Raw genomic sequence first — 27,439 nt, 5'->3', positions numbered from 1 at the left:
TAAAATGGTAAGAATGCCTATTTCTATGTCGGGGGCTCATCATTCTCCTTGGTGGGTGAGGCAAGGGATGCGCTTCTTCCCCTCCTTGTTTTGTTTTTTTTGTGGGGAGAAACTGAGGAAGGCCAAGATGGAGAAGGTGTTGCTTGCATCGGGCCTCTCCCTGGGCCTCCTCGCCTTCCGTGGCCCTGGGGAGACAGGGCTGAATGCCTACATGCCACATTAGAGTTGTGATTTTCAAAGTTCTGGGCTGGACCTTGGTCTCAGGTCCTTGCTTCGAAGGTGTTTTCTTTGGATGTAGAAGCAGGTGGAAGAGGAAATGAGAAAGGAGAGAACTTAGATGGCAGTTCCGAACCTGAAAGAGAGTCCTGCAGGACTTGCATGGGAGGAAAGCTTCCTTTCCTTTCCCCTCCTGAAAAGCAGAGCAGCAAATCCCTACAGTTTTCAACCAAGAGCTGGATGAGGGAAGGCTACTGTGAGTGCAGTGAGATACAGAAGCAACCGATGCTCCTTCAGGCCCAAGCAATCTCTCTTAGGTGGAAGTTTTCACCCATAATGCAGTCAGAGTATCATAAGGAGGGTGGAGAGAATGGCACACATAGGGACACTCTTCCTGCAGCTGCTCTCCATATTTCCCTTTGATTTGATTCAAAGGAGGGAGCCCTGGCAGCCCCATGCGTGGCACTTGGGAAGAAAACAACACTCTGTGGAGACTCTCCAGAAATGTGGGGACAGCCACCTCTCTACACAGGGAAACTCCCCATGAAAGCAACCTTCCTTTTTAATTAGATTTTTTTTTTTTTGCAACTAAGGCTGAGAGTTTGAGTAGTGCTGTGGAGTTCCACTGGAGTTATAATAAGAACTTCAGTTACGTTCCCAGGTGATACAGGAGGGGGGGAGTAGAAGAGACCACACTCACACAGCAGAACTAAACCCCCTCCTTACAGGAAGCACCTCTTATTTTTCTTGATAGCAACAATGAAGACTAGAAGAAGAACATTCCTCAGTGACCAAGAGGTTTGGTCAGGGCTAGATATATGTTGCATGTGTAAATTCAGCAGCAGAATAAAGGGAAACTGTGCTAAGAATACTTGGTGTCTTGCATTAATTGTGCAAATATTCATATGTTTGCCTTCTTCCTGGCAAGCAAAAGGTAACAGCAAAATAACCAGAGCAATGGCAAGACCTGTTTATCATTCACTGCTATCCCCATCTTACTTGGTATTGTCCAAATATTTTTTTAGCCTGTTCTTGAAGCCTTAAACACTAGAAACTTGCATAAGAGCAGAAAGAAAGGTAGACAAGAGCCAGGATGCTGACTTCTGTCTTCCCTCTACCCTGCTAAAACACACACACATTTACAAGATCACAACTTTTTATTGTGAATACATGTGACATGATGCCACCACCCAGATACATTTGCTCACATCCTGGGCACCAGCATCTTCAGATACTGCCAGATCCTGGGATTGTATTCCAAGCTACTCAATCTATAATAGCCCTCTGATTCCTTACTAGTAACCACAAACATGGGCAGGAAGGGGCTCTGTGTGTATTTTGCAGGAGCCTATTCCAATGCTTTCTGCTGAAATTTTAGCCTTCCTTAAAAATACCCAGTCCTTTTAGTGTGTATATAGCGGGGAGGGGTAGACAACAATGTGTTGCTCTAAAAACCTGCTCAGTTGTCTGATGAGATATTGCAGTGGGATCAGCATTCACACATCATGCTTCTATTGCACCACCTTCACCGCTTTTAAGAATGGCTAACCCTTAAATGAAATGTCTCTTCTCATTTTTCTGGTTCCATCACATACCTTCACCTGTTCTGAAACCAGGCTAGCCCCTGCTGCCATTCATGCTGATGTCAAAGGAAATGGGATGCTTACATACCCTGGCATTAGAAAAGAAAAGTGTGTGTTTATTTTGTCAGTGTAAAGTCCATCAGGAACAAGAGGACTACAAAGGTGTCAACTTATTTTCCATCTCCATGTTCCCCAATCATATTCCCTTTCCAGAGGAGCTGTTGTTCCTCAGTGCCACCTGTAGGGGATGCTGTTTGCTCTGTTTTTAAAAAAATCCTGACTACTTAGTCTTGGAACTTGTTCTGAGTCCCAGGGAGCATGCTTGAACACCTGTGGGTAACATTAGCAGTTCATCCAGCGCTCAGCTGTGCTTAAAGGGTAGCCTCTATCCACTCGCAGCTGGTCACTGAGCCGCCAGTATTTCTCCCTCTTGAAAAGGTACATCTTGCCGTTTTCCCAGGTGAACGCAGCATCCAGGTAAGACGGGGCTCCTGTGAAAAGGCTGGAGATCTTCCTTGGTTGAGTGATGAAGGGGCTCAAGCCCAGTTCATCCCATTGCCAGTAGTTAGTATCCTAGGGAAAGAGAAGAATAAATACACTTTAGGTCAGTGCACCATTTTAGTTGCTTTTGGTGTTACCTCGGGGAGGGGGGAGAAAAATACACAGAACTTGAACTTCTAGAATTAAATCAAAAGCTGCAGTTGGCTGTGGCTGTTTAGACTGGAATGTTTATGGTGAAAGGCTGACATGCCTTGCATTGGCAGCCAGTTCCAGGGAACGCTCAGAGTGATAACAAGGACTGCGGTGGGACTTGATCTACCTAATTTGAGGGGACTGCCCACTTTCCCAGACAGATAAAGAATGTAGTTTCAGGTGGGTAGCCATGTTGGTCTGAAGCAACAGAACAAAGTTTGATTTGAAGTGTGCATACACACAAAAGCTTATACCCAGAATTAAACTTTGTGGGTCTTAAAGGTGCCACTGAACAGAACATAGTGTTCATTTACATACATTTAAAGTTGCCCAGAGCCTTTTTAAAAAGGGATATTAAAAAGAAACACCTCTTCAGTTTAAAACTAGATAATGACAATTGTAAAAAAAAAAATTGTCTTGAGGGCCATAAAAAGGCAGAATCATTCTGCCTGTGACAAGCTAACACAGTGAAATTCCATTCACCTGAGGAACCCGCACCCCTCAGATAGTGTCTTCTCCCCAAACTTATTTTGTTGCTTAATCCAATTATATGTTCTTTGCCTCTCTCTCACCCTCCTAACCTGTCAAGTCCTCTATTTCAAAAACATATGTTGGGCCTACTAAAAAGATCTCAGAATGCCCCAGAATTCTGGCTTCTTTCTCCATCAAATACCAACAAATCAAGACACGGGAGATTCTTGGATCAGACCCAAGAAAAGGAAAATTTTAAACAACACAGAACAAGAACCAAGAAAAGGAAAATTTTAAACAACACAGAACAAGAACCACTGTGGCAACAAAGGCCTGGCCTGTATCACCCTTATTGTCCAGACTGCTCACAACCTTCTTTTCTAATTTTTAAAAAATTCTATATCCTTCTTCAGTGCTATCTAACAACTGTAGGTCATTTTGGGTAATGGAGGATATAATATAAAATATATAATTGTGCATGAGGATAGGTAATTGAAGGTGTGTGTGTGTGTGGGGGGGTACCTTAAAGAAGAAGAGCTTCTTGTTTCTTGGCCAGTAGAGGGCAGCATCTATCTTAGGTGGGATACGGGTGAGTGGTTTTGGATAGCCAGGATCCAGCTTGAAACCCTGGTAACGCCACAGCTTAGTACCTTAGTAACCAGAATGAACAATATGAATTAAAGAGGAAGTAAAGCAAAATAAGGCTCCAGGTCTCTAACATGATAACAGGAATGCACTTTATATGAAACACTTGTGATTGGCTTAAATGTTGACTTTTGAGGGTGCCCAGAAGGAAAGCAGTGATGAGAAAAGTGTATAATAATAATTTTTAAAAGCATCAACAGAGAATAGGGCTGTTATCAAGAAAAGGCCTCCTAAGACAAAGTACATTGTAATTATTTTTTAAAAATAAATTGTCTCAAACAGAAAAGCAGAAAAAATATAACCAATACAACAACAATGTTGGCAAGTCTACAAATAAGCCTTTATAAAAGATTTCCAAATATCTAAAAATATGTCCATGTGCAACTGTCTATATGTTGGAGGAGGAGAATGAGAAGAAAAGGAAGAGATTGGATGTATACCCTGCCGTTCCCAGAGCAGTTCACAATCTCCTTTCCTTTCCTGTCCCCACAACAGACACTCTGTGAGGTAGGTGGGGCTGAGAGAGTTCTTTCAAGAACTGCTCTTGAGAGAACAGCTCCTTCAAGAGCTGTGACTGACCCAAAATCACTCAAAAGGTGCATGTGGAGGAACTGAGAATCAAACCCAGTTCTCTGAGATTAGAGTCTGCACATATACCAAAATGCTGATAAAGTCGTAGTCCTCAATCCATTGGTTTACTGGATGTGGGCATTTATCTTTCCAGTGTTGCAGTATAAGTCTTTTATTATTAATAGTAAAGGCACAGAGGGCCCATTTGTGTTGACTATCAGTTAATCTCCAAGGGACAGGCAAATATTTTAAAAGTCATGAGCATCCTCAAAGATCAACGAGTATTCTAATATAAAACTGATATGAGTAATTACTTCCTCCCAAAAAGACAAAATAACTGGACAGGCCCAAAGCATATGTTTGATATGTGTCTTGTAAATTACAGTACCAATAATTAGACATTTTACTTAGTCCTTTCCTTAAAAGTCACTGTAGGGCTGCCAGCCTTCAGGTGGAGCCTGGGGATCTCCTGGAATTACAGCTCATTTCCAGACTACAGAGATCAGTTCCCTTGGAGAAAACAGATGCTTTGGAGGGTGGACTGGACTGTATGATGTGGCATTGTGCCCCACTGAGGTCCCTGTCTTTCTCAGGCTCCATCCCCAAATCTCCAGGAGATTCCTAGCCTGGGAATCGTATTCTCCTGACAGGGGTCAGGGTGGCTCTGGCAACCCTACTGTGGTGTCTGGTATATTCTAAATATAATTTTTTGCTGAATGAGTTGTGGCTTAAGGTCCATAGAAACAACAGGTATAAAATTAAGAACCATATCTCATTGTTTTTTTTCAAAACAGAGCAATCCAGCTTCTTATTCCATTAATTTCTGAGACTCTGGAGATCATATTCATTAATTGACATCAAATATTTATAAGCAGATATTATAGCTTCCATTTGCTGATTCACTGAGAGTTTTCAAGAGGAAGGGTGATTCCGAAAACACTTAGATTGATTCCCCACTTGCCGTGTTCTGGTCTCATTGCTCCTTTTCCCGTGGTGCTTCTGCTGGATTTCGCACAAACTGCCCCGGGGGTAGGGTTGCCAAGTCCAATTCAAGAAATATCTGGGGACTTTGGGGGTGGAGCCAGGAGACTTTGGGGGTGGAGCCAGGAGACATTAGGGGTGAAGCCAAGATCAAGGCTGTGACAAGCAAAATTGAACTCCAAAGGGAGTTCTGGCCATCACATTTAAAGGGACGGCACACCTTTTCAATGCCTTCCTTCCATAGGAAATAATGAAGGATAGGGGCACCTTCTTTTGGGGCTCATAGAATTGGACCCTCTGGTCCAATCTTTTTGAAACTTGGAGGGTATTTTGGGGAGAGGCACTAGATGCTATACTGAACATTTGGTGCCTCTAACTAAAAAAACAGCCCTCCCCAGAGCCCCAGATACCCACGGATCAATTCTCCATGCTTTTCTATGGGAATAAATCTCCCTAGGGAATAACAGAGTTCCCAGCAGGCATTTCCCTCCCCTCCCCCCATTTTCTGACGACCCTGAAGCGGGGGGAGGGCCTCCAAACTGGGGGATCCCCTGCCCCCACCCGGGGATTGGCAACCCTACCTGGGGGCAGTGACTTGCTCTACCTCTCTTCAAGTTCCCTCCACAGCAGGCAGGAACCTATGAAAACCAGTTTCTGCCTGCTGTCCCCCCAGGGCAGCCTGTGGAAAATCCAGCAGAGGTGCTGCGGAAAAAGGAGCTACAAGACTGGAAAAAGGTGAGTGGGGAATCGGTCTTAGTGCTGCAGGGCCACATTTAGATACCAACAAGTGTTGTAGTTGTAAATATTGCCATTCAACAGAGGTTGAGTTAATACTACAAACTCATCATCATAGTCCATTAACTGGGCCAAAATAAAAATCCCCCTATCTTTCTAAGCTTCCTAAAAATATATATTTCTCTCCAGCTTTTAAATCTGGATTGGCCCATAGTGTTAATTTAGCATATGAAAAGGGATCAAATTGATATTGTTGTGACATTATACACCATAATTTCTAGCTGAAGAAATTGTAGGAGGAACAGATTTTTTTTAGCAAGAATTTCCTTTAAAGAGGGGCCACAGATTTCCTTTAAAGAGGAGCCACAGACAAAAAGCCTGCAAAATAGCCCGAGGTGGATAGTCTAATGGAGAGCAGCAATTCCAGTAATTAGTACAAGTTAACAGATATACTTGATGATATAAATGAAGATCAGAAATGCCAATAGTCCTTCATTAAATGGACTATCACATTAATTTAAAGAAATCTGAGGCAGCCAGGATAGTCCAGGACAGTCTGAACTAATTGAATCTTGAAAGCAAAGCAGGGTCGGCCCTGGTCAGTATTTGGTTGGGAGACCAGCCAGCAGTATCAGGGTTGTTACACAGGCAGGTAAGGCAAACCATCTCTGAACATCTCTTGCTCTGAAAACCCTAGGGGGTCACTATAATTGCATTGCGACTTGATGGCCACATAAATTTCTGAAAGGATTAATTTGATAAAGAAATCTACAAGTTTTAACAAAAAGGAATTGTGTGTAAAACGTATACAGTATAATCTGAGGTATAATGTTTATTTTGAGTGTATTTCCTCATCCCCTGAGACGACCTAGGCAATCTAGGGAAAGCTTATTCCTCAATTCCATTCCTGATTTTTCATACCTTTGAAGAAATAGGTGCGGCCAGTCCGGGGAGAATGAACAGCAGCATCCAGCCATCCGGGCAGCCCCTTCCATAGAGTTTGGATCTTCAAAGGTGGGTTGGCACCAAAGTCTGTCACTGTCCAAACATAATCACCACGGAAAGCATAGGTCTTGTCATATGGTCCTAGAAAAGGGTTAAAAGTCAAATAGTGAAAATTCAGCATGCTCATGATTCCCTCAGTTCTAAAAAGTGGGCACAGCACTTTGTTCCACACCCAACTTCAGATATAACACTAGAAGATCTAATTTTACCCCTAGTCCACTTTCATGAGTACATTAAAAGTTAGCAGTTCTCAGATGTCATTAAGTGGGAAAGTCTACATCACAAGATTCTTGGGAGAAATATCATAGTAGATCTCCTAGCATATGTTCTTCTTCTGTCGATACATATGGCTACACTTTTCATGGTCCCACTCTCCTACTCCATTATTATATTATCTTCAGAACTTTTTATTCCTTTCCCAACTCAGCAATGTATTTAAATGTACCTAAAATATTTATATCACATTCATTCAACAATCTTTGGGCAGCTTGTGAAAAACGTAAGAGAAACAATTCACTTCAAAGAATTATGGGAGGGGGGACCCACTATAGAAATGTATCCAATAATCATTTCATTAAAACATTCAAAACATATATCCCTGCCAATTCCCTTCAACCATAAATATCCTCAGCTCCATCGTCAGAAAGCCCTCGGAAGCAGCCACATCAGGCAGCCTTCTCTACTAGCTAAAAGAGTGGAGGATCCTTCACACAGGCAACGTTCCAGCCTGCCCCCCTCCCCTCTATTTCACTGTCTCACAAATCCTTCAGGCTAATTAATTATTTCACATGAGAAAATGACAGTGGCCAATGATATTCAGAAAAGACACTTGCCTGTGGTGATTTTCTTGGGTTATGTCTGGATTTAGAGGTTGGGATAGAGAAGACTTACCCAACATGATAGCATCTAATCCATCTTTACACGGGTTAGGGACTTTACTAGGCCGCAAGGAGATGACGGGGAGAGTGGTGAGAGCAGGAGGAGAGGTCACTGTTGTTGTTGTTGGCATAGTTCTTTTGCCTGTATGGATGAACAGAGACTCTAGTTATGGGTTAAGCTGGTAGGGAAAGGGTAGGGGCAGCGAAAAATAAATGAGAAGAGGGAAGTGGAAAAAAAATATTTGGCCAGCAGCAAGCAACATGGCATTGATATGTTGGCATTCAGCCGTGCCCAACCAGAACCTCATTGGGAGGCATCAGGAAGGAGCTCAGACCTTGCCTAGTAACTGATCAGAGGAAGCTGTGGCCTACCTCATGATTTGAAAACCACTAGCCCAGGCTCATGCTCCTCATAATGAGAAACAGGCCTTCCTGTTGCTAGGGGATTCACAAGCCAAGGCAGAGTATGAAGGCAGACAAGAGGGGAAAAGAAAAATAGCTGGGAAAAGGAATAAATCAGGGGGGAAAGCAGGATTTTTTAAAGGTTTAGGATTATCATTTATATTTTGTCATGAGAACCCTACATCTTCCCAACATAGTCATCCACCCTTCCATAAAGACATAAATGAAAGGCTAACTTGCTTTCTTTGAGCACTACAGACAAAAATAATAACTTTCCAGCTCATAACCTCCTGAGCACCCATTTCAAATGATCTTGAATGTGATAAATTGTGTGAAGCATTTTCCCCCTGCCATTGTCTTAAATTACATTTGGGGAAATGGAAACTGATATTATCTCTAGGACACACTTTGTAATGTGTGAGCCATACTAGGAATAAGCAACTGGCAGTCTAAGGGTGCAATTTGGCCCCCAGGGTAGCCCCTCTGCCCCTTCCATAACACCAGATTTCATGGTCCCCAATTGATATCTGTCACATGGAGATCAGTTGTAATCCCAGGAGATCTCCAGCCACCACCTGGAGGCTGTGATATCCTGGCTAACACTTTAGTAAATCTTTTTAAAGAGTCATATAAATATTTTGTACACATTATAAAGAAGTACAACCTTACAATATTGCAAAGAAAAGTCCATCCCATGAGCACATGGATATAGGCTCATGTAGGTTGCAGAGAGCATTTTGGCAGCCAAATTCAGAAGACACTTGCATCTGTTTGGATAAGAGGTTAAGGCCTGGCTTGCTTCTAGTATCAACACTGAATTGTAACAAGAGGCTGATAACTTTGAAGAAAACAGGAATACTCCTGAGGAAGACTAAATGACCCTATATCCAGGTGTTCATAGGATGGATTTTCTTTGTAATATTGTAAGGTTGTGCTTCTTTATAATGTGTACAAAAGATTTATATGGCTCTTTAAAAAGTTTTAGTAAAGTTGCTATCATGAAATTTTTTATAATGGCCCTAATGAGGTTACTTATATCATATTCTGTTTATGTCTCGTGTTCAAATGTTTTACGTATATTGACTGAGTGAGCTGGTCATTGACTATAACAATAAATTTGAACTTTGAACTTAGTGAAGTAAATATCATATTCCATAGTAGAGCATATTGATACAATAATGTTAAGAAAGTAAGAGAATATTATCGAATATATATAAAGGTAAAGGTAGTCCCCTGTGCAAGCATCGGTCATTTCCGACTCTGGGGTGATGTTGCATTACAACGTTTTCATGGCAGACTTTTTACGGGGTGGTTTTGCCATTGCCTTCCCCAGTCATCTACACTCCCCCCCCCCCCCGCCCCAGCAAGCTGGGTACTCATTTTACCGACCTCGGAAGGATGGAAGGCTGAGTCAACCTGGCTACCTGAACCCAGCTTCTGCCGGGATCAAACTCAAGTACTGAGCAGAGAGCCTGGACTGCAGTACTGCAGCTTTACCACTCTGCGCCACATGGCTCCTAAAATATATATATAAAAGTTTTAATAGGAGGCTATATGGGGCCATAAATAGTAACGATATATTATGTTATAAACATATATATAAGTTTGTGTGTGTGTGTAACATCAAGGATGCTTTAGAGCATCCCCAGCATGATGTGCCCTGCATGATGATGTCACTTCTGAGTGATGTTATCATGCCGCACACACAAAGTGCGCATGAGAGGAGTCCCCCACCACAGTGGTAAAGGGACTTGGCAACCCTGCATGAAACACCAAAAAACAAGAGGCAGGTTTCATTTTTTAGAATAAAAGGAACATATGGTTGGAGGGTTTGGTGAGCTGAACTTGTTCAGCCTCCAGGTGGGGATCTCCCGCTTTTACAACTGATCTTCTACAGATGTCAGTTCCCCTGTAGAAAATGGCTGCTTTGAAGGGTGGACTCTATGGCATTGTGCCATGCTGAGGTTCCTCCCCTCTCCCAGATCCACCCCCCAAGTTTTCCAGGTATTTTCCAACCCAGACCTGCCAACCCTACTTGGAGAAGAGTATTTGAACAGAGACACTTCTTAGCAGAAGTGATCCCTAACATGGTGTCTGATGTCCAACTATTTGTTCTTGGATGCCTGCTTGCTTCTTCCCCATAACAGACAGCCAGTCCTGTCTTTTCTCCATTTTGCAGGAGAAGGAAATTTGTGTCTGCAAGGAACAACCATTTGGAAACAGGTGGATGCCTGGCTTGGTATGTTGTAACATTTTGTTGACCCTCCCAATATTCTGTGATTAGACCCAGCCTCTGTGGCAGCCATTTTGTTCTGGCACTACCTGTTCCAGGATGGAGACTAGAGATCACCTGGAACTACAACTGATCTCCACACTACATAGGTAGCAAGCTTAGTAAAACCTTTATTCCACTCTCCCTGGATAAAATGGCTGTTTTGGAAGGTGGATTGCATAGCATTATACTCATGTCCCTCCTCTCCCTAAAGCCCACCCTCCCAGGCTCTACCCTCAAATCTCCACATATTTCTAAACCCAGAGTTGGCAATCATAACCTGTTCTCAAAAGCACCCACAGGCTCAACAAGGTTAGGGACCCCTGGTTTAGAGAACTACTGTGGCATAAAGGTTGGACTACTAGATTAAGGGACTAGGGCAATGTGAGGTCCCATCCCTACTCAGTGATGAAGCACACTGGGTGACCTTGGGCCAGTCTCACAGGATCATTAATAAAATGATAGGGGAACAAGCTGCCCTAAGCTCTTTGTGGAAAGGGGAGGCTAAAATTTAAGAAATAAAACTATGAGGGGGCAAGTAAGGGAAAGAGGATCTAGAGAGGGTTTAACTTCCCTCACTTGCACACCCCTCTGGACTGAAAAATTCCCCGTTTCCTGAATTATATATGATTGGGTTTATACTGACAGTCTGCTGTTGTTGTCACATAGACTGTGGCTCTCTCAAAGGGTCTTTGTTGCTATTTGGGAACGAGAAGGGAGCTAAAGGGCTCTTTGTCTGTATCTGAGGTCTGTGGTACACAAACAGCAGATGGGTGGATGGAACCATTCCTGGACTGTACCACTTCAAACAGCACAATGGGGCAGTAGTGCCATATGGCTGATCATTCCCTTATGGGGGGAAAATGACACAAAAATAGCCTATTCATAGAAAATATCAAACTAGAACTCATCTCCCTCTTCCAGGTGCCTAGTTAAGTAATCCCTTGCTGCTTGTCATCTTATCTTTTATGTGGACATGGCCTCTTATCTTATCTCTTTCCTACTCACACAAGCTGTGTACAGAAGCCAGCAGCCCCCACCCCAGTAAAATACAGGGCACTCCCTGTTCCAGTCTCCATCTCTTTCAGTCCATACCATAGAGGGCCTGGATGCCTTTGACGTCATCGGGGTGCAGGTGGAAGCGTGCCTGATACCCGCTGTAGGTGGGTGCCATCAGTGCTGCCGGGTGCCGCGAATGACCTAGTCCCAGCGCATGGCCAATCTCATGGGCAGCAATGATACGCAGGTTGACCCCATGTGGTGTTCCCTCTGTCCATTTCTCATCAGAATCAAAGTGAACTGTGCCTAATTCAGGGATGTCAGCGTGGGCCAGTACATGTCCTGAGGAAGAGGAAGGAATGAGTTAGATGTGTGACCACCTACCTGGCCTACTTGCTTACCTGGCCTACTTGGCCCACACCCGTGTGCCCTGTGTGTGAAAGGAAGCTTTGCTGTTGTGGAACCCACTTCTAAATAACAAGCAGACTCTCTGCAAGACAGTGTCCCTTTCAATAGTCGTGTGCAGTACAGAGGCCTTTTTTACATGCCTTCTTCCCTGGTATGTAACAGCCTGATTCTGCCAAACTCCCCCAAAGTATGCAGCCCACTATCTCTTGCAACACAGTACAATCTTATTGTGATTTAACAGTTAGATTAAATATCTATCAATTAAATTACCTTGATTCAAAGCAGATTAACCATGTCCATAACTTCAAATTTAGCACATCTAATTGTTTATTTTCTCAATATACATTAATGCACACTTCTACTACGTATGGCATTTTAAAGGTAGAAAAAGCCCAGCAGCAATGCATTTGCATATTAGGCCACACCCTCTGACATCACCATTGTTTCACACAGGGGTTTTTTTGTAGAAAAAATCAGCAGGAACTCATTTGTATATAGGCCACACATCCTGACACCAAGCCAGTCAGAACTGCGTTCACGTGTGTACCTGCTCGAAAAAAGCCCTGATAAAAACAACTGGGGAAGACACCCCTAACCTCTGTCATGTTAATAGGACCCTATTTAAACTGCCTGTGGTATTAGGAGACTCCTACTAATCATAACGGAAAGCTAAACAAAGCTATTGCAGGCATGATCCATGGAATGGGCTTCTTGAGTTCTAGCTTCTTCCTTTCTTGTTGGCTTCTGATTCCATTCCAAATATTTAGGATCCACCAAAAAAATTTACTTTAAAGCTTCCAATCAGTCAGCAATTTGTCCAACCACTTGAAAGTTTATTTAGGGGGTACATCAAATACAAAGTTTTATTCTAACTCTTTGATATTTCTGTACTAAAAGATTCATTTTGATGAGAACTGGAATGTTTCATCCATGCAAGGGCTTTGTGTAAGCTGTGACTCGGCAGATATCAATGATTACATTCAATGAGATACAGCAAGGGAAGTCCATTGCAAACAATGAATAGGTTACAATCAGTTATTTAGGCCAAGACTTTTGGATGGTGATTTAAAGCCCTGATTGAAAACATCTTGATTTAAACCCAATCCACCTTGGCACAAGGCCTGCCAGAAAATTTCCATCCCACGTCTTTCTAATGATACGCATTTCCAACAGGTTCTCTCTCTACAAGAACGCTGCCTGCCCTGGAATGGGTGGTGGAATTTGCCTCCCCTCCCATCTCCTCAAAGGAAGCATGAGGATAGGAGGAGCCAATTGGGGCTTAACGTGGGAATATTGGCCAATTGAAGGTTTGGCTCACCAGCCAGGTCAGCATCAGTTTGGCACAGTATGAGCTCCCCACCCACCCACCCTCTTTTTAGACCATGTGGGATCAGCTAGTCAATGGGTTTTGGGCCTGAGCAGGAATTCTTTGGACCTCATTCAGACTGGCAGAGAGGGAGGCCTTTCTTTGCATGCTCCACATGGTCAGAGGGAGTGAGGGATAAATAGGCCTGGCAAAGCTGGTTACATCCTAACTGGGAAGGCAAGAAAAGCACAAGATGAAGGGATTTTGAACTGGCAAGCACCCCGAGATATCAGCAATAGGGGAGGGTGTGGTCCTCAGACTGGATACCTATGAAATTTGCAGTCAGGGTGTCTCAGTTGGGGGCTTCTTCGGGGATGGGGGAGCATATTACAAACCTTAAGGTTTAGCAGTCGTGGGCTGGAATGTGCACTCCCTCCCCTCTATGCACTGGCATGCAGGTGTTCTCATCCCACATCTTACTAATTATATGCACCTCCAACAGGTTCTCTCTCTACAATATTTCCTTGACAGCCATTGCATCCAAACCATATAGCACATTATCCTCTGCAGTTCCTGTAACATACTGCCCAAGCACCCAACTCCTTGGTTTCCCCACCGCCCCCTTCCAAACTCCATACAACTCCCCCCCACCCAGTATGCTTGGGGTCCGTACCAGGCCCATCGAAGGGCCGTGAGCAGCCCCAAGGAGAGGAACCGTGGAAGGAGAGGCGGATGTCAGCACGGCCGGTCCGCACCTCCTGGAAGGTGAGCTGTGCCATGTCACTCCAGTACTTGAAAGCTGTCTGGATGGCCTTGCGTGTGGCTGTAGCCCCCAAGCCCACACTGTGGCTGTAGATCCGGTAAGTTAGACGCTTCTTGCGCCAGCGACCTGCAGGGAGACACCAAAGCAAGATGATCTGCTTGTGCTAGATGGAAGCTGTGCAGGATTCATGAGGTCCTTCCTGGTTACAGGAAGAAGATGAATTCTAGCCTAATTTTTTTTATCATAACTGACTTTCATAACTGAGGTTACTGGCGCCTCCTGACCCCAATTCATGATTCAGAGTGGGTTCACAATCCATTTTCCTTGTAGAGGAGATGGGGATGGTCCATTAGGAAATATGGGCCAGTGCCCCACCATCTCAGGCATTCCTCCTAGCTTCTTAGTGCCTCTCTCTTTTCACCATCCTTAGCAGATGGGAGGGAAGTCACCAGATAGGGTTGCTACCTTCAGGTGGCGACTGGAGTTCTCCCAGAATTACAATTGATCTCCAGACTACAGAGGATCAGTTTCCCTGGAAACAAATGGCAGCTTTGCAGGGCAGACTCTATAGCATCTAGGGTTGCCAGGTCTGTGTTAGAAAATACCTGGAGACTTTGGGGGTGGATCCAGGAGAGAGAGGGGAGAAGAGGGGCCTCAGCATTGTACAATGCCACAGAGTTCACCCTTCAAAGTAGCCATTTTTTCCAGGGGAGCTGATTGACAGCTGGAGATCAGTTGTAAAAGTGGGAGAGCCCCAGACCTCACCTGGAGGCTGGCAAATCTATTAGCATCACATCCCTGCTGGGCTTTCTTCCCTCCCCAAACTCCATCCCAAATTCTCAAAGAATTTCCCAGCCTAGCATGCACATCCCAACCACCAGCTAAGTCAGTCTCTGCCTGCTCTTTGTAAACACTCAGTAGTGTTTTTGTGGTGACCCCATATATATAGGAAGGAACTATAATAGTCATCTATCTCAGTCTTGTTCTAACCTTTGACCTAAGAATTTTGAACCTGCTTCCCATCATACTTCAGGGTTTCAAACTACAATTTGCACAAGCACAACACAACTCACTTCCCTTTTCTGCAACCCCTTTGAGCAGGGGTGTCAAACATGCAGCCCGGGGGCCAGATCAGGCCCCCCAAAGGGCTCCCATGAGGCCCCCAAGCAACTGGCTGTCATCTGCTTCCTTCTCCCTCTCTCTTGCTTCCTTCTGCATAACAGCTTGCCTTGCCAGGCTTGTTCAATTGCACAGCAGCTACAGAGCAAAGCCTCTGTTTTCTCCATTGGCTGAGGCTCCTCCCATGGGGAAGAAGCGGGGGGGAGGAGAGCTACTGAGCCAAGCCTCTCTTCCTTCTATTGGCTAAGCCACCCCCCCACTCCTAGTCCCCTGGGGAAGGAAGCAAAACTTTGTCCAGTTCCTTGGATCTCACGGGAGAGATACAAAGAAAGCAGTAAGACCAAATGCTAATGCTTATAAGTTTTTAAAAAATCTTTATTTGTGTTTGTCTGTGTCCTTTATAAAGTTTATATCTCTGCTACCTGGCATTACATTTTATGACATGCATGGCCTGGCCCGAAAAGGTCACATTTATGTCGGATCCAGCCCTCATAACAAATGAGTTTGACGCCCCTGAGCATATCCTTCTAGACCCATGCAGCTCTGCCAATACCAAGAGATCCTTGATCAGACTCCTTGTTTTGCTTCAATACAGCAGTTTGAGGACTGCTTACCCAGGAGTTGATATTTAAAGGTTCTCTCATTGAAGGGGTCTTCGACACCACAGCGGGGCTGCCGCATTTGCGTGAGGGTTGCTGCATCCACTTGACCAGTGACAGGCAGTCCTGAGGCCATCTGGAAAGACCTAGGAGAAGAGAAGCAGAAAAGGGAGGAGAATGAGTCCTAATCCTGGTGCGAGGGTCCTCACTTCCCCATAAAGCAAGATCCAGCGGGAGTCAGAAGGGGGTTGTAGTTTTTAGGGACGAAGTAGAACCAACCAACCAACTCATCCCCTTCACTTAATACACAAAATTAACCTTCAGAAATCAGTAGCACAGAAGGTCATTATGGTCAGTAACATAGATCAAATTTTTAAAGGATTAGAAGTACAATAAGTCACTAGTTACATGTAATGACAGTAAGAAGAACAATATCCCTGCCTCGTAGCCTTGCCAACCTCCAGGTGGCATCTAGAAATCTCCCTCTATTATAATTGATCTCCAGGTGACCAAGATCAGTTCCTCCGGAGAAAATGGCTGCTCTGGAGGGTGTTCTCTTTTGTCCTGCCAAGGTTCCTCCCCTCCTCAAACCTCACCTTGCCCAGGCTCCACCCCCAAACTCAGAGCTGGCAACTCTATTGCTTAGAAAGGGTATGTCCTTGATGACCAATTAATTTTTGCAAGGTGCCCTATTTTCAGCGGTGCAAGAGGTGAAGGATGGGCAGCACTTGGTTTTGCCCACAAGATGGAACACAGAGAGATGGTTTTGTTTTGGGGGGTTGTCACTGTGGCAGGAGTGGGGTGGGGAGCTCTTAACCCATCCTTTGGCTCTTTGCATCAAATTGCCCTCCCCTAGCCTTTGGCTTTGATTGAGATGTTTGGACTGAAGTGGAAGGCAGGAAAAGTTAAGTGGCCCCTGTGTCCCGCCACTTTTCCATCCAAATCACCCCCTTCCTGGAGTAGCTGTTCTCTATTTCACACCCTTCTTCCTGCTCAGTGTTTTGATTGCTGTTTTTATAGTTTTGTATGCATTTTAACTTTGGTTTTTAATTTTTTTTATGATGTGACTTTGGCTAGCTTTATGGGTTTTTAAGGATATGGTTTTATTATGTAAGTTTTAATTTATTAGTCGCCTTGGTGGTCTTATGAATGCAGAAAAGCATGGCATAAATTTTGTAAAATAAATAAATAAACAGGGGGGAAATGGCCACCTGGAATTTTGTTATAGGTTATGCGCACACAATGTTTCTTAAAGCCCATAAACAGAGGGCTCTTTACATAAGTTAGAATTGCGTTCTCACTGGGCTCCTTAGCTGCTTATTTCTGTGCGCAAGCCAAGCCTAGCCATAGATAAATAGGTGTGAGGAGGCGGAGATGCATAAAGCAAAAACTCAACAGGCACAAAAAATACTTACATTCTTGGAAAGTTGGTAGAAACTGTTATCAAAGAGAGAATTAATAGGCACATTGATGAACAAAAGTTATTGAGGAAGACTCAGCATGGGTTCTGTAAGGGAAGATCTTGTCTCACTAACCTGTTAGAGTTCTTTGAGGGGGTACAAATATGTGGACAAAGGGGACCCAATAGATGTTGTTTACCTTGACTTCCAGAAAGCTTTTGATAAAGTTCCTCATCAAAGGCTCCTTAGTACGCTCAAGAGTCATGGGGTAAAAGGACAAGGCCTCTTGTGGATCAAAAACTGGCTAATTAATAGGAAACAGAGAGGGAGTATAAATGGGCAATTTTCGCAGTGGAGGGTGGTAAGCAGTGGGGTACCGCAGGGCTCAGTACTGGGTCTGATGCTTTTTAACTTGTTCATTAATGGTTTGGAGTTGGGAGTAAGCAGTGAAGTGGCTAAGTTTGCAGATGACACGAAGTTATTCAGGATGGTGATAACCAGACAGGATTGTGAGGCACTCCAAAGGGATCTGTTGAGGCTGGGCGAGTGGGCATCATTGTGGCAAATGAGGTTCAACGTGGCCAAGTGCAAAGAAATGCACATTGGGGCCAAAAATCCTAACTATAAATACAAGTTGGGGGGGGGGGGGTGAACTGGCAGAGACTGACCAAGAGAAAGATCTTGGGGTTGTGGTAGATAACTCTCTGAAAATGTTGAGACAGTGTGCGACTGCAATAAATAAGGCCAATGCTATGCTGGGAATTATTAGGAAGGGAATTGAAAACAAATCAGCCAGTATTATAATGCCCCTGTATAAATAGATGGTGTGGCCTCATTTGGAATACTATGTACAATTCTGGTCACTGCACCTCAAAAAAGATATTATAGCATTGGAAAAGGTCCAGAAAAGGATTAAAGGGTTGGAATACTTTCTCTATGAAGAAAAGTTAAAATGCTTGGGGATCTTTAGCTTGGAGAAACGTCGACTGATAGGTGACAAGACAGAGGTTTACAAGATTATGCATGGGGTAGAGAAAGGAGTACTTTTCTCTCTTTCTCACAATACAAGAACTTGTGAACATTCTATTAAATTGCTGAGCAGTCGGGTTAGAACTGATAAAAGGAAGTACTTCTTCACCCAAAGGGTGATTAACAAATAGAATTCACTGCCACAGGAGGTGGGTGGTGGCTGCAAGCATAGACAGCTTCATGAGGGGATTGGATAAACATATGGAGCAGAGGTCCATCAGTGGCTAGTAGCCACAGCGCATTGTTGGAACTCTCTGTCTGGGGCTGTGATGCTCTGTATTCTTGGTGCTTGTGGGAGGGGAGCCACAGTGGGAGGGCTTCTAGTGTCGTGGCCCCACTGATGGACCTCCTGATGGTGCCTGGTTTTTTGGCCACTGTGCGACACAAAGTGTTGGACTGGATGGGCCATTGGCCTGATCCAACATGGCTTCTCTTATGTCCTTATGTCTGTTGGTGTCCCCTGAGCCCGTTGCTGTATGAGGGCTAGCACAGGAATGGCATAACAGAGTGTCCCTGGGACTGTGCTGGGGCCCAGTCTGCAAATGGCTGCCTCTTATAACATATATGCCCCTGTCAAGGATGTTCATGCTGTTTTGCAATGAGACTACGCACAAATAAGATTTGGAACAATGTGCAATGGAGAATCTCAGCCTTCTTTTCCAAACAAGATCTTATGAGTACAATTATACTTTTCAAAACATGGAAATCTTAGAAGTGGGGCCTGTAGATCTGCTTTTTTTTTATATTCCTTAAAGATCCTTAAAGGCACCTTGAAGATCAACAAGATTTCTATGGCTTTGTAAGTGTCAAAGCTCTCTTCATCAGGTACAATTAGGAACTGACAAAGACCATTTCTGCAGCAGTGAAATTCCCCACATTGACGTTTTTAAAACCATGTATTAATGTGCAATTTTCCGCAGTAGATTTTTCCTCACCAGCTTCAAACCCAAAGTTATCTCCTTCTTACTCTGCATTTTTGGAACTCGCTAAAACTGGGGATTCTGAAAACATGAGATAAGAAGGAGAAAACTTTGGGTTTGTGCCTGGTGAGGAAAAATCTGCTACAGAAAATTTCATATAATGTGCAGCTTTAAAAATGTCAATGTGGGGAATTTCACTACAGTGGAAATGGTCAAAGTAAGAATCTGACAAAGGGAACTTTGACTCTAGCAAGTTTATACCCTGGACACCTTGTTGGTCTTTATGGTGTCTGGACTCAAATCCTGTTCTTCTACTGCAGACCAACAGGGCTACCTACCTAAAATGACTATAAACTGGATTCATTTGCTCAACTTACCTGTAATGAAGGTTGACAAATCTGGATTTATTTTTTTAGTATGGCTTTAATTTTGACCACTGATTGCAATCATATGACAGTCTTGTTCTTCTCATGCCCACTGGTAACAACAGAAGGGGGATGTGGGAATTCTATTAGGGTTGCCAGCCTCCAGGTGGGTCCTGGAGATCTCCTGTATTTACAACTGATCTCCAGCTGGCAGAGATCAGTTCCCCTGGAGAAAATGATATATCACAGGTACCGATGTAATGACAAATATACTACAAGACAAATCACCAGTGAAAAGAGCCACAAACAGGAATTTTGAGCAACATGCGTTGATCATGTTTGATATAGATGAACTGTGGCTCAAAAAATAGCAGCATATTCGAAAGAAAAGGCTGAGGAAGGATAGAGGCATGAAACCATGGAAAATCCTGGGGATATGATTCCTTATTCTCTCAGTTTGAGTTTCACAGATGAACACTTAAGGCTCTACCCAAACTGTGGACTCATGAACTGGAAAAGAATGGTGGCTGCCTGATAAACAAAGATTGTGAAGAGGAAACTTGAGGGAGGAAAAGGACACTTTATGTTTTGGCTTTGTGTTTCAGCTTTAAGTAGCTGCATTATTTACATTTATCTATAAATTGCACTAAATAGAATGCATGTACACATGGTAAGTGTGAGGGTGGTATTTTTTACCGGTGATTTGTCTTATAGTATATTCCCTTGGAGAAAATGGCTGCTTTGAAGGGTGGACTCTATGGCAATGTACCATGCTGAGGCCCCTCTCTTCCTCAAATCCCACCCCTCCCAGATCCATCCCCAAAGTCTCCAGGTATTTTCCAACAGAGACCTGGCAACCCTAATTATATTCCCCAGTTTCTTGAGCAAAGGTCCCCAACATGGTGCCTGCCAGCACCTTTCTTGGCACCCTCCAGGTGTTTTTAGAAAGTGGGTGTGACCAGATGAGGTGGGGCTTTTGCCATGCAAGGTTTCTAATTGGCCATTGGCGATTTGATTGACTGTGCAGATTTTTAAAATGCCTTGATAGCAACTGCTACCACAGCACAAGCATCTTCACTGTGTGACTGAAGGAAAGCTTCAGCAGCTGTTTTGTGGTTGGCTCTGCCTCCTGCAGCAGTCATTTTGTAACTGCACCCACCACACTGTCAGAATTCTAAAGTCATCCACAGGCTCAAAAAGTTTGGGGATCACTGTTCTATAGGATGGTGAGGTGAAGATATTGGGAAGTGTATCAGGCATCAGAATGTCTGGGTTTAGAATTTCTTCCTGCTTTGAACAGGACTTCCACAGGAAATATATGACAGGGTTGCACCACCTGCATTGAAAGGTCAAGCTGCATTTTGGACTTTGATTCTTTTGGCTCTAATTTACCTCACTGCATCTGCAATCTCTTCTTTTGTGAAGTCATCTGTGACCTGTTCCAGGGGCTTCTGAAGATAGCCAAACTGCATCAGGTATTCCTGGAACAGCAAAAAATACTCCATCAAGCCACCCACAATGACTTAATTCATTAGCATGGTCCAAAAAAACTAGACAGATAGGCGGATATGGTGTTCTGGTCCTCTGGTGGAGACAATCTGTCTCTGTGGTAATGAGAGTTTGGTGGGCAGACCACTGTCACATGACTTTCTCCACAATGTTTGCTATCTCCTGAGAAGCACATTCTTTCTTTTATATGGAAACTATGGAAAAGAAGGTAATTAGGCAGCAATGGAGTTACACAGAGAACTTTGTACTCCTTGTCTCGTTTCCCAGCTTAATAGTCTAATGTGGAAACAAAGAATAATTATAATTCCCATGTCTACCTTTCTGTCCTGTTAGGCCTTATCCTCCAACATCATCAATGTATCTAATTTTCAACATGGCCAGACTTGTGGATACTTAAATCTGAAAACTGGAGACATTAACAGACAAGACAGATATTTCTACAAACCAGAAAAATGCCTCAGGTTTGCAGAAAAAGTGGAAATTAAAAAAATGTACTGGGGGGGGGACTAACCCCTCAGTAATAGAAGCTGTGTTGTAGGTAGCTTTAAAAACTGAATGCCCTCAGTGGCCATTGCTAGGCAACCACACAGTATTGCCAGCCTTCAAGCCTTGTTTTCAGTCATTAAAGGCAGGGGAGGGACAGGGCCCTTTCCAGGGCTGTTTTGGCCTTTAAGGTGGGATTCATTGGGGCCAGGGCTGGAAGCAACCACTGAATGGCTTGATACTGTGCAACTTGCATGACTCACTCAGTATTGGCTTCTTGCTACTATTAATAACAACTGTCCCACTTAGTCAGTATAGTGCAGTGGTTAGAGTTTCAGACTAGGATCTGAAAGACCCAAGTTCAAATTCCCCAGTGTGTCATGAAAGCTTGCTGAGTGGCCCTGGGCCAGTCACACACTCTCAGCCTAACCTACCACACAATGTTTTTGTGAGAATAAAATGGAAGATAATGATGTAAGCCACTTTGGGTCTCGATTGGGGAGAAAGGTGGGATATAAATGAAGTAAATAGAAATATAGCTGAAGATGGGGGGATGGATAAAAGTTAGGTTGGTTGGTGCATATAAAGGAGAGAGGGAAGCAGGGATAGGTCAAGATATGGCAGCTGCTGGGAGGAGGGAAAGAGCAAATAGTGTAGGGTGGTGATATGAGAGAAAACAAGGTGCTCCCCTTGAGTCCTTGCAGGTTCCCCACCATTGAACTGAGGCCAGTGCCTGGCAATGCACATCTGGCCTTGACCCAGCAGTTGACAGGACACAACTCAGCCATAGTTCTCCCAAGTACATGCTTCCAGGAGGAGGACAGACAGAGAGAAAGACAGGGAGGCAGGTAAAGGTAGGTTGGCTTATAGGAAAGAAGGAAACAGGAAAAGAAGAGATGCAATGGGGGCTTTTAGGAAAGGGAAAGAGGAAATATTGGTGGAAGGGAAAAGATGCCCCTTGCAAGTCCATGTTTATTCATAAAAGCCCCATTTCTTCACTCCTGGAGGGCCCTTTGTCTCTAGCTATAAAGTGGGAATAGTCTCACCGTCATCTACTTTAGTTAGCAAAAAGACAAATGCAAACATTTCCCAGATGTGATTTTTAAAAAATACATAATGATTTCATTTTACTAGGGCTGTGTTCAGTTGTTATAAGCTGAAATTAAACCGAGGTCAGGCATGAACACAGCTCGTTGCCATGTCTGCACTTTTCCCTCCCACCTTGAGCAGAGGTGAATTCAAAACTCTGGTCTGAACCACTGTGACGTCCAAATACAGAGGCACTGATGAACTAGACGCAGGGGTAGGGAACATTGGCTCTCCAGATGTTTTTTGCCTACAACTCCCATCAGCCCCAGCCATTGGCCATGCTGGCTGGGGCTGATGGGAATTGTAGGCAAAAAACATCTGGAGAGCCAATGTTCCCTACCCCTGAACTAGAGCGTGATTACTACTGACAAATTTGGGATTCTAAACCTCAGTCCCACTTTAGAATTTCTATTTATTGGGTATAAACAAACTACTTTTCATGGAGGTGCCCCTTGCCCTCGTTCAGTAGTTAGTTTGAACTGGAGCGTGATCAAACCAGGAAGTGTTGAGTTAAAGCTCACACTCTCAGGGAGATGGGAGGAACAGACCAGCCACAAGCTGTGTTCATGCCCAATCTAAATTTAATTGCCGCTTGCAGCAAAGTCTGAATGAAGACAAAATTATGTCTTATTTTAATTAACATTTTAACAACAAGAGTTGGTTTTCATCGTACTATTTACAACATATTTAGCTACAGGCATTTCATAGTAATTATTTCTAATGCTTCTTTGTTTGTTCATATAATTCTACATTTTACAATTACATGATTACTCCCCACAACCATTTAATGCTGCTTGAATGGTATGCAATGTCAAAAAGGATAGGATATTTTTTCAAAAGATAGTATTCTATAGGTTGTATGCTGTTATATATACAGAGTCAGTGTGATGTAGCAGATATAGAGTTCAGTTTTGCTCAGCCATGGAATTTGCTAGAAGGTCTGAAGTAATTTACAATCTCTAACCCATGGGTTTATTGTGAGAGGTTCATAACCCTGAGCTTCTTAAACAAAGCATATAATGAATAATTTTTCATACAAAAGAAGGCTCACCCAGTTTAGACTCATGTGCATCCTTCTTGCAAAACTGCCTTCCTGGATTTTGTGCAACTATTTATCTTCCAGTTTTGCATCCCAATGGAGTCTCATTCTCAAAGAACAAGATATTCTACCAAACTGTCATGTTTTGGGGTAGAAGGAATGAAAGTCACTAAAACATGGACATTGATTTTCTTGATTTGATGCTACCTTGTGATCTTCCCAGTCTGTGATGGTGGTGTGAAAGGTTCTCAATGATGGCAGGGACATACATGCTGCATGCAGGCTTACTAGTTTACAATATGTGACGTACATGCAGCTAGCTGCACACATGAAATATCCATATGTTGCCCAATTAATATGAAATGGCCACTGTGTGTATCAGAGGTATCGTGGAAACCACATGCTCCCAATATGTGGGGTCTGTGGGCTCCCAGTTCATGGGGACATAATGTCTGAAGAAGTCTATTACTTTTGCAGTGTCATCCATTTTCATTATGTATTCCTGTTTTTAAATTGTCTGCATTTCACTTTCCCATCAGATCCAACAGGACAAGCCCATAACAATAAGCCAACACTGCCACAAAATATGGAACACACAGGAATGCAGTTCTGGCTGGCTTGGTGCCAGGGGGTGTGGCCTAATATGCAAATAAATTCCTGCTGGGCTTTTCCTACAAAAAGTCCTGTGTGAAACAATGGGGATGTCAGGGGGTGTGGCCTAATATGCAAATGAGTTCCTGTTGGGCTTTTTCTACAAAAAAAGCCCTGATGGCAGCATTATAGACATCCCCCAGAGGATTAATCAGTGCAGACTGTTTCCTTCCTAACAATGGGTTAAATCTAGTCATCTTTCTGTAGAAGGTGGCAACAGCCACAGCTCTTTCCTGCATTCCTGTCCTCTAACAATCAGACTCTGGGGATGTTTATTCTTGGACTCAAGGGATATGTGTGGACTGATAGCCGTGTGGATTAGGAGGCTAAAGTGGAAAAGGGGTGAAATTACCCTTTCTGCCTTATTGGAGAGTGATTTTACCTCCTTCCTTCTTTTCACTGCAGCCTTCCAACCCATGTGGCTATTAGTCCATGCACATCCTGAATCTTTGGAAATAAATTTTCCCAGGGTCTGGAAGGAGTGCAATCCACAGTCCTTGTGTCCACAGGTCACTAGATGAAGCCCCAATTGGATTACACTTCAAAAGGATGCCTTATTCTTGAATCACACCCCGCATCTTCCATATGCCTGAGGCCATCCCACACTGCATAATTGCTGAGAAATTTATTCTCTTTCAGAACCTTCCTATTTCATCTTAAATCCATAAATCAATACAAAATAGACTAATATTTTAAAGGTCCTCTATAAATTTCCATCACATCTAAAGTTCCATAGCTCATCCCAAGTCACTGTCATTTCAGAAAATCTGCTGTTTTTAATTGAGATCCTGCATTCTGATCTGGTCTTTTGTAGGGATTCAGTACCCATTTTTTAAACAGTCGCAGCTAGCAGTTTTAAACTGTATGCTACTGTTTTCCCCCCTGCTCTTCCACCTATGACAACTCCTTGCTCATACCCAGTTTGAATCTCTTAACTTATTCACTATGACCTCCTCAGTACGTGGAAAATGTCATGTTCTATCATTATGAATTATCTGGATGATCAGGTTGCCACAAGCAGGAAAAGAAGAGGTCTCTACAAGCAGTGCAGTGGTAGATATGTAGCTAGAGAAAGAAAATAGCATATTTGTATGCACTTGCTTTTAAAATTTTCTGCACATCTCCAAATCCCTAGCTTGCCTGTGTTTGTGACAGACCTCAAAGGAATCCAAAGTGACTTGTTAATCTACTGCAGAAATTGGTGCTTCAGCACCACTCTTCTATCTGCACTCAGGCCACAAAATACTCAAAGGATGAAAACCCACTATTATATCTTGTGGCATGCTCTTCCCAAAGCCAGTGTACCTGTTTCTCACCACTATTTTATTAATCCTCATGCAGAATGAATAGCTTGCTTCCTGACATTATGAAAATGCTCAGACAACCATGGCTTCCCTTGGAACCAAGGAACACCTCCCTTCAAACAAAGTGTGATTTACGAGTTTAGTTGGAAAAGGGAAAGTTCCAGGTTAGAGATGGCTTGGAGAAGCTTGAGTCAAGCATCAGAACCGAAGCTTATGAGAAAGTGCAAGGTCAGAAAAGTTTGAGTTTAGGCTACCAAGTTAGAAATTCTATCCAGCTTGCTCACACTGTTTTATGCACAAATGAACCCCAGCACAGGCTGGATCCTGAAAGGAAAGGAGATCATCAGAGGTCTACATACCAGGGCTTCTTTCTCCTCCACCCGTTTGACAGCTGCACTTTTGGCGGACAGGAAAGAAGTGTAGATTAAGAAGAGAAGCTTTGGCCATGGCATCTTCATGCCTAATTTCTCTGCAGTCCTCACCAGCAACAGTTTCTTAGGAAGCCCTGGACACCTTACTGATCTCTTTTAAAACCTTTTTATTTTTTGCAAATTGACCAAAGCAGTTCTGGATCTGTCTCTCCACCTCCTCTTTCTCCTAGCTCAGGCTTTGCTCTGCCCTCTCTGTTCCATCAATCCATCCAGGCCTTCCCTCCCCCTTTCCCAAGTTTATAAATCTCCCAGCAGCAGTAATGAGTCATTTCTAACCAAAACATGTTGCAACCCTAACCCTGGAGCCCCCAGGAGTGTTAACCCTTTGCAGAATAAAGATTCTCTCAAGGAACAAGCCAACCATAATAGCTTCCTCTCACAGGCCTTCCTGTGAGCCCCTTGTTAAGAGAAAGGCTGCTGTGGTACTGGAGTTGGGCCAGCCAAAAAATTATAAAAGTTGGCAGGCAACTCTAAATCATTATATTAGGCAGAAGAAGGAAGTCTCTGCTGCAAGCAAGGTTCTGTTCCCATAACTGCAACTCTGCTTTCAAAGAATTCTGCTTAGTGTTCTGTGCTCCAATTTATATGAATAAAATCTGTTGTCAAACTCAGCCTTGGCCTAGCCACTGTCAAGTAGTTAAGGTACTGAAGTTCATATTTGCTGCTTCCCTCTCCTCAGTAAGCAATCTGGACCGTACCTTTCAGAGAAAGCCTCAGGTTGCCAACTCCTGACTGAGAAAGGGTTTGGTTAATAGGATTGCCAATCCCCAGTTGGGGGAGGGGATCCTCTGGTTTGGAGGCCCTCCCCCTGGTTCAGGGCTATCAGAAAGTGGAGGGATGTCCACTGAGCACTCCATTATACCCTACTAGCGTGAAACCCATGCTTCACTATGATATTTAACTACTTTTAATCCAGCTATAATACTTCTGGGTATATAATTTGTGTGTGTGTTTTAGGAAGAGTTTTGGTTTTGGAATTGGTTTTGTAATATAATAGCATTGTAAGAGCAGGAGGAATGAGGCCCATAGTGTGGAGGAATACAACGGGCTCTAGAAAGAGGCTCTGGCTGACTGCCCCCCCTTGCTGTCTTTGCACCCACTCCCCCAAATGAAGGCATTCACTCCCGCAAACCTTGGTGTCGTCCCACCTACCCAAGGCAGCCATTTTCTGTAGGGGAATTGATCTGACTTCAGCTTTCCATCTCCTTCCCCTTCTCTGCAGCCTCTACATAGGAAAAGCCCACCCTCTCCATGCTCCACTGCTCAACTCTCTAAGAATTTCCCAACCTCGAGATGGCAACCCTCTCTGCTTCCCAGCAGCAGTAACAATAGGAGAGTAGTTGTAATTCTAAGTTATCTCCAGCCCAAACCTGGAGAGTGGCAAAAATAGTTCCCCTGGAGGAAGTGGTTGGTTTGGAGGGTGGAGTCTATGGCATTGTACCTGACTGAGGTCCCACCCCTCCTCAAACCCCACCCTCTCCATGCTCCACCCCTGAAATCTTTGGAAATTTCTCAACCTGCAGTCGGCAACCCTAGCTCCTTCCCAGCCAACAATCAACCTACTTTGATCTGCT

At 43.7% G+C, this 27,439-nt stretch overlaps 1 protein-coding gene across 1 annotated transcript; it reads right to left on the bottom strand.

The window, feature by feature from the left end:
- Window positions 1-1,354: 1,354 nt before the first annotated feature.
- Window positions 1,355-26,187, bottom strand: MMP19 (matrix metallopeptidase 19). Its single transcript, XM_060252009.1, has 9 exons — window positions 25,794-26,187; window positions 20,752-20,840; window positions 15,661-15,791; window positions 13,838-14,053; window positions 11,547-11,792; window positions 7,791-7,919; window positions 6,816-6,980; window positions 3,486-3,613; window positions 1,355-2,372 (listed from the first exon to the last, which is right to left on the bottom strand). The coding sequence occupies exons 1-9, from the start codon at window positions 25,890-25,892 to the stop codon at window positions 2,142-2,144; spliced, it is 1,434 nt and encodes a 477-aa protein (XP_060107992.1). The 5' UTR covers window positions 25,893-26,187; the 3' UTR covers window positions 1,355-2,141.
- Between the last annotated feature and the right edge of the window lie 1,252 nt (window positions 26,188-27,439).

Source organism: Heteronotia binoei, chromosome 13 (assembly GCF_032191835.1).
Source record: "Heteronotia binoei isolate CCM8104 ecotype False Entrance Well chromosome 13, APGP_CSIRO_Hbin_v1, whole genome shotgun sequence".
Classification (NCBI taxonomy): Eukaryota; Metazoa; Chordata; class Lepidosauria; order Squamata; family Gekkonidae; genus Heteronotia; species Heteronotia binoei.
Note: the sequence above shows the minus strand (reverse complement) of the source record. Positions and strands in the feature narration are given on the sequence as shown.

Bases quoted from the DNA above. Each gene is read 5' to 3' on its own strand.
- MMP19 (XM_060252009.1), bottom strand. From the start codon at position 25,892: ATGAAGATGCCATGGCCAAAGCTTCTCTTCTTAATCTACACTTCTTTC. The intron at 20,841-25,793 runs GTATGTAGACCT...TTGCTGTTCCAG, and splicing joins TGGAGGAGAAAGAAGCCCTG to GAATACCTGATGCAGTTTGG. The intron at 2,373-3,485 runs GTACCCCCCCAC...CTCTTTCCCTAG, and splicing joins AGAAGCTCTTCTTCTTTAAG to GATACTAACTACTGGCAATG.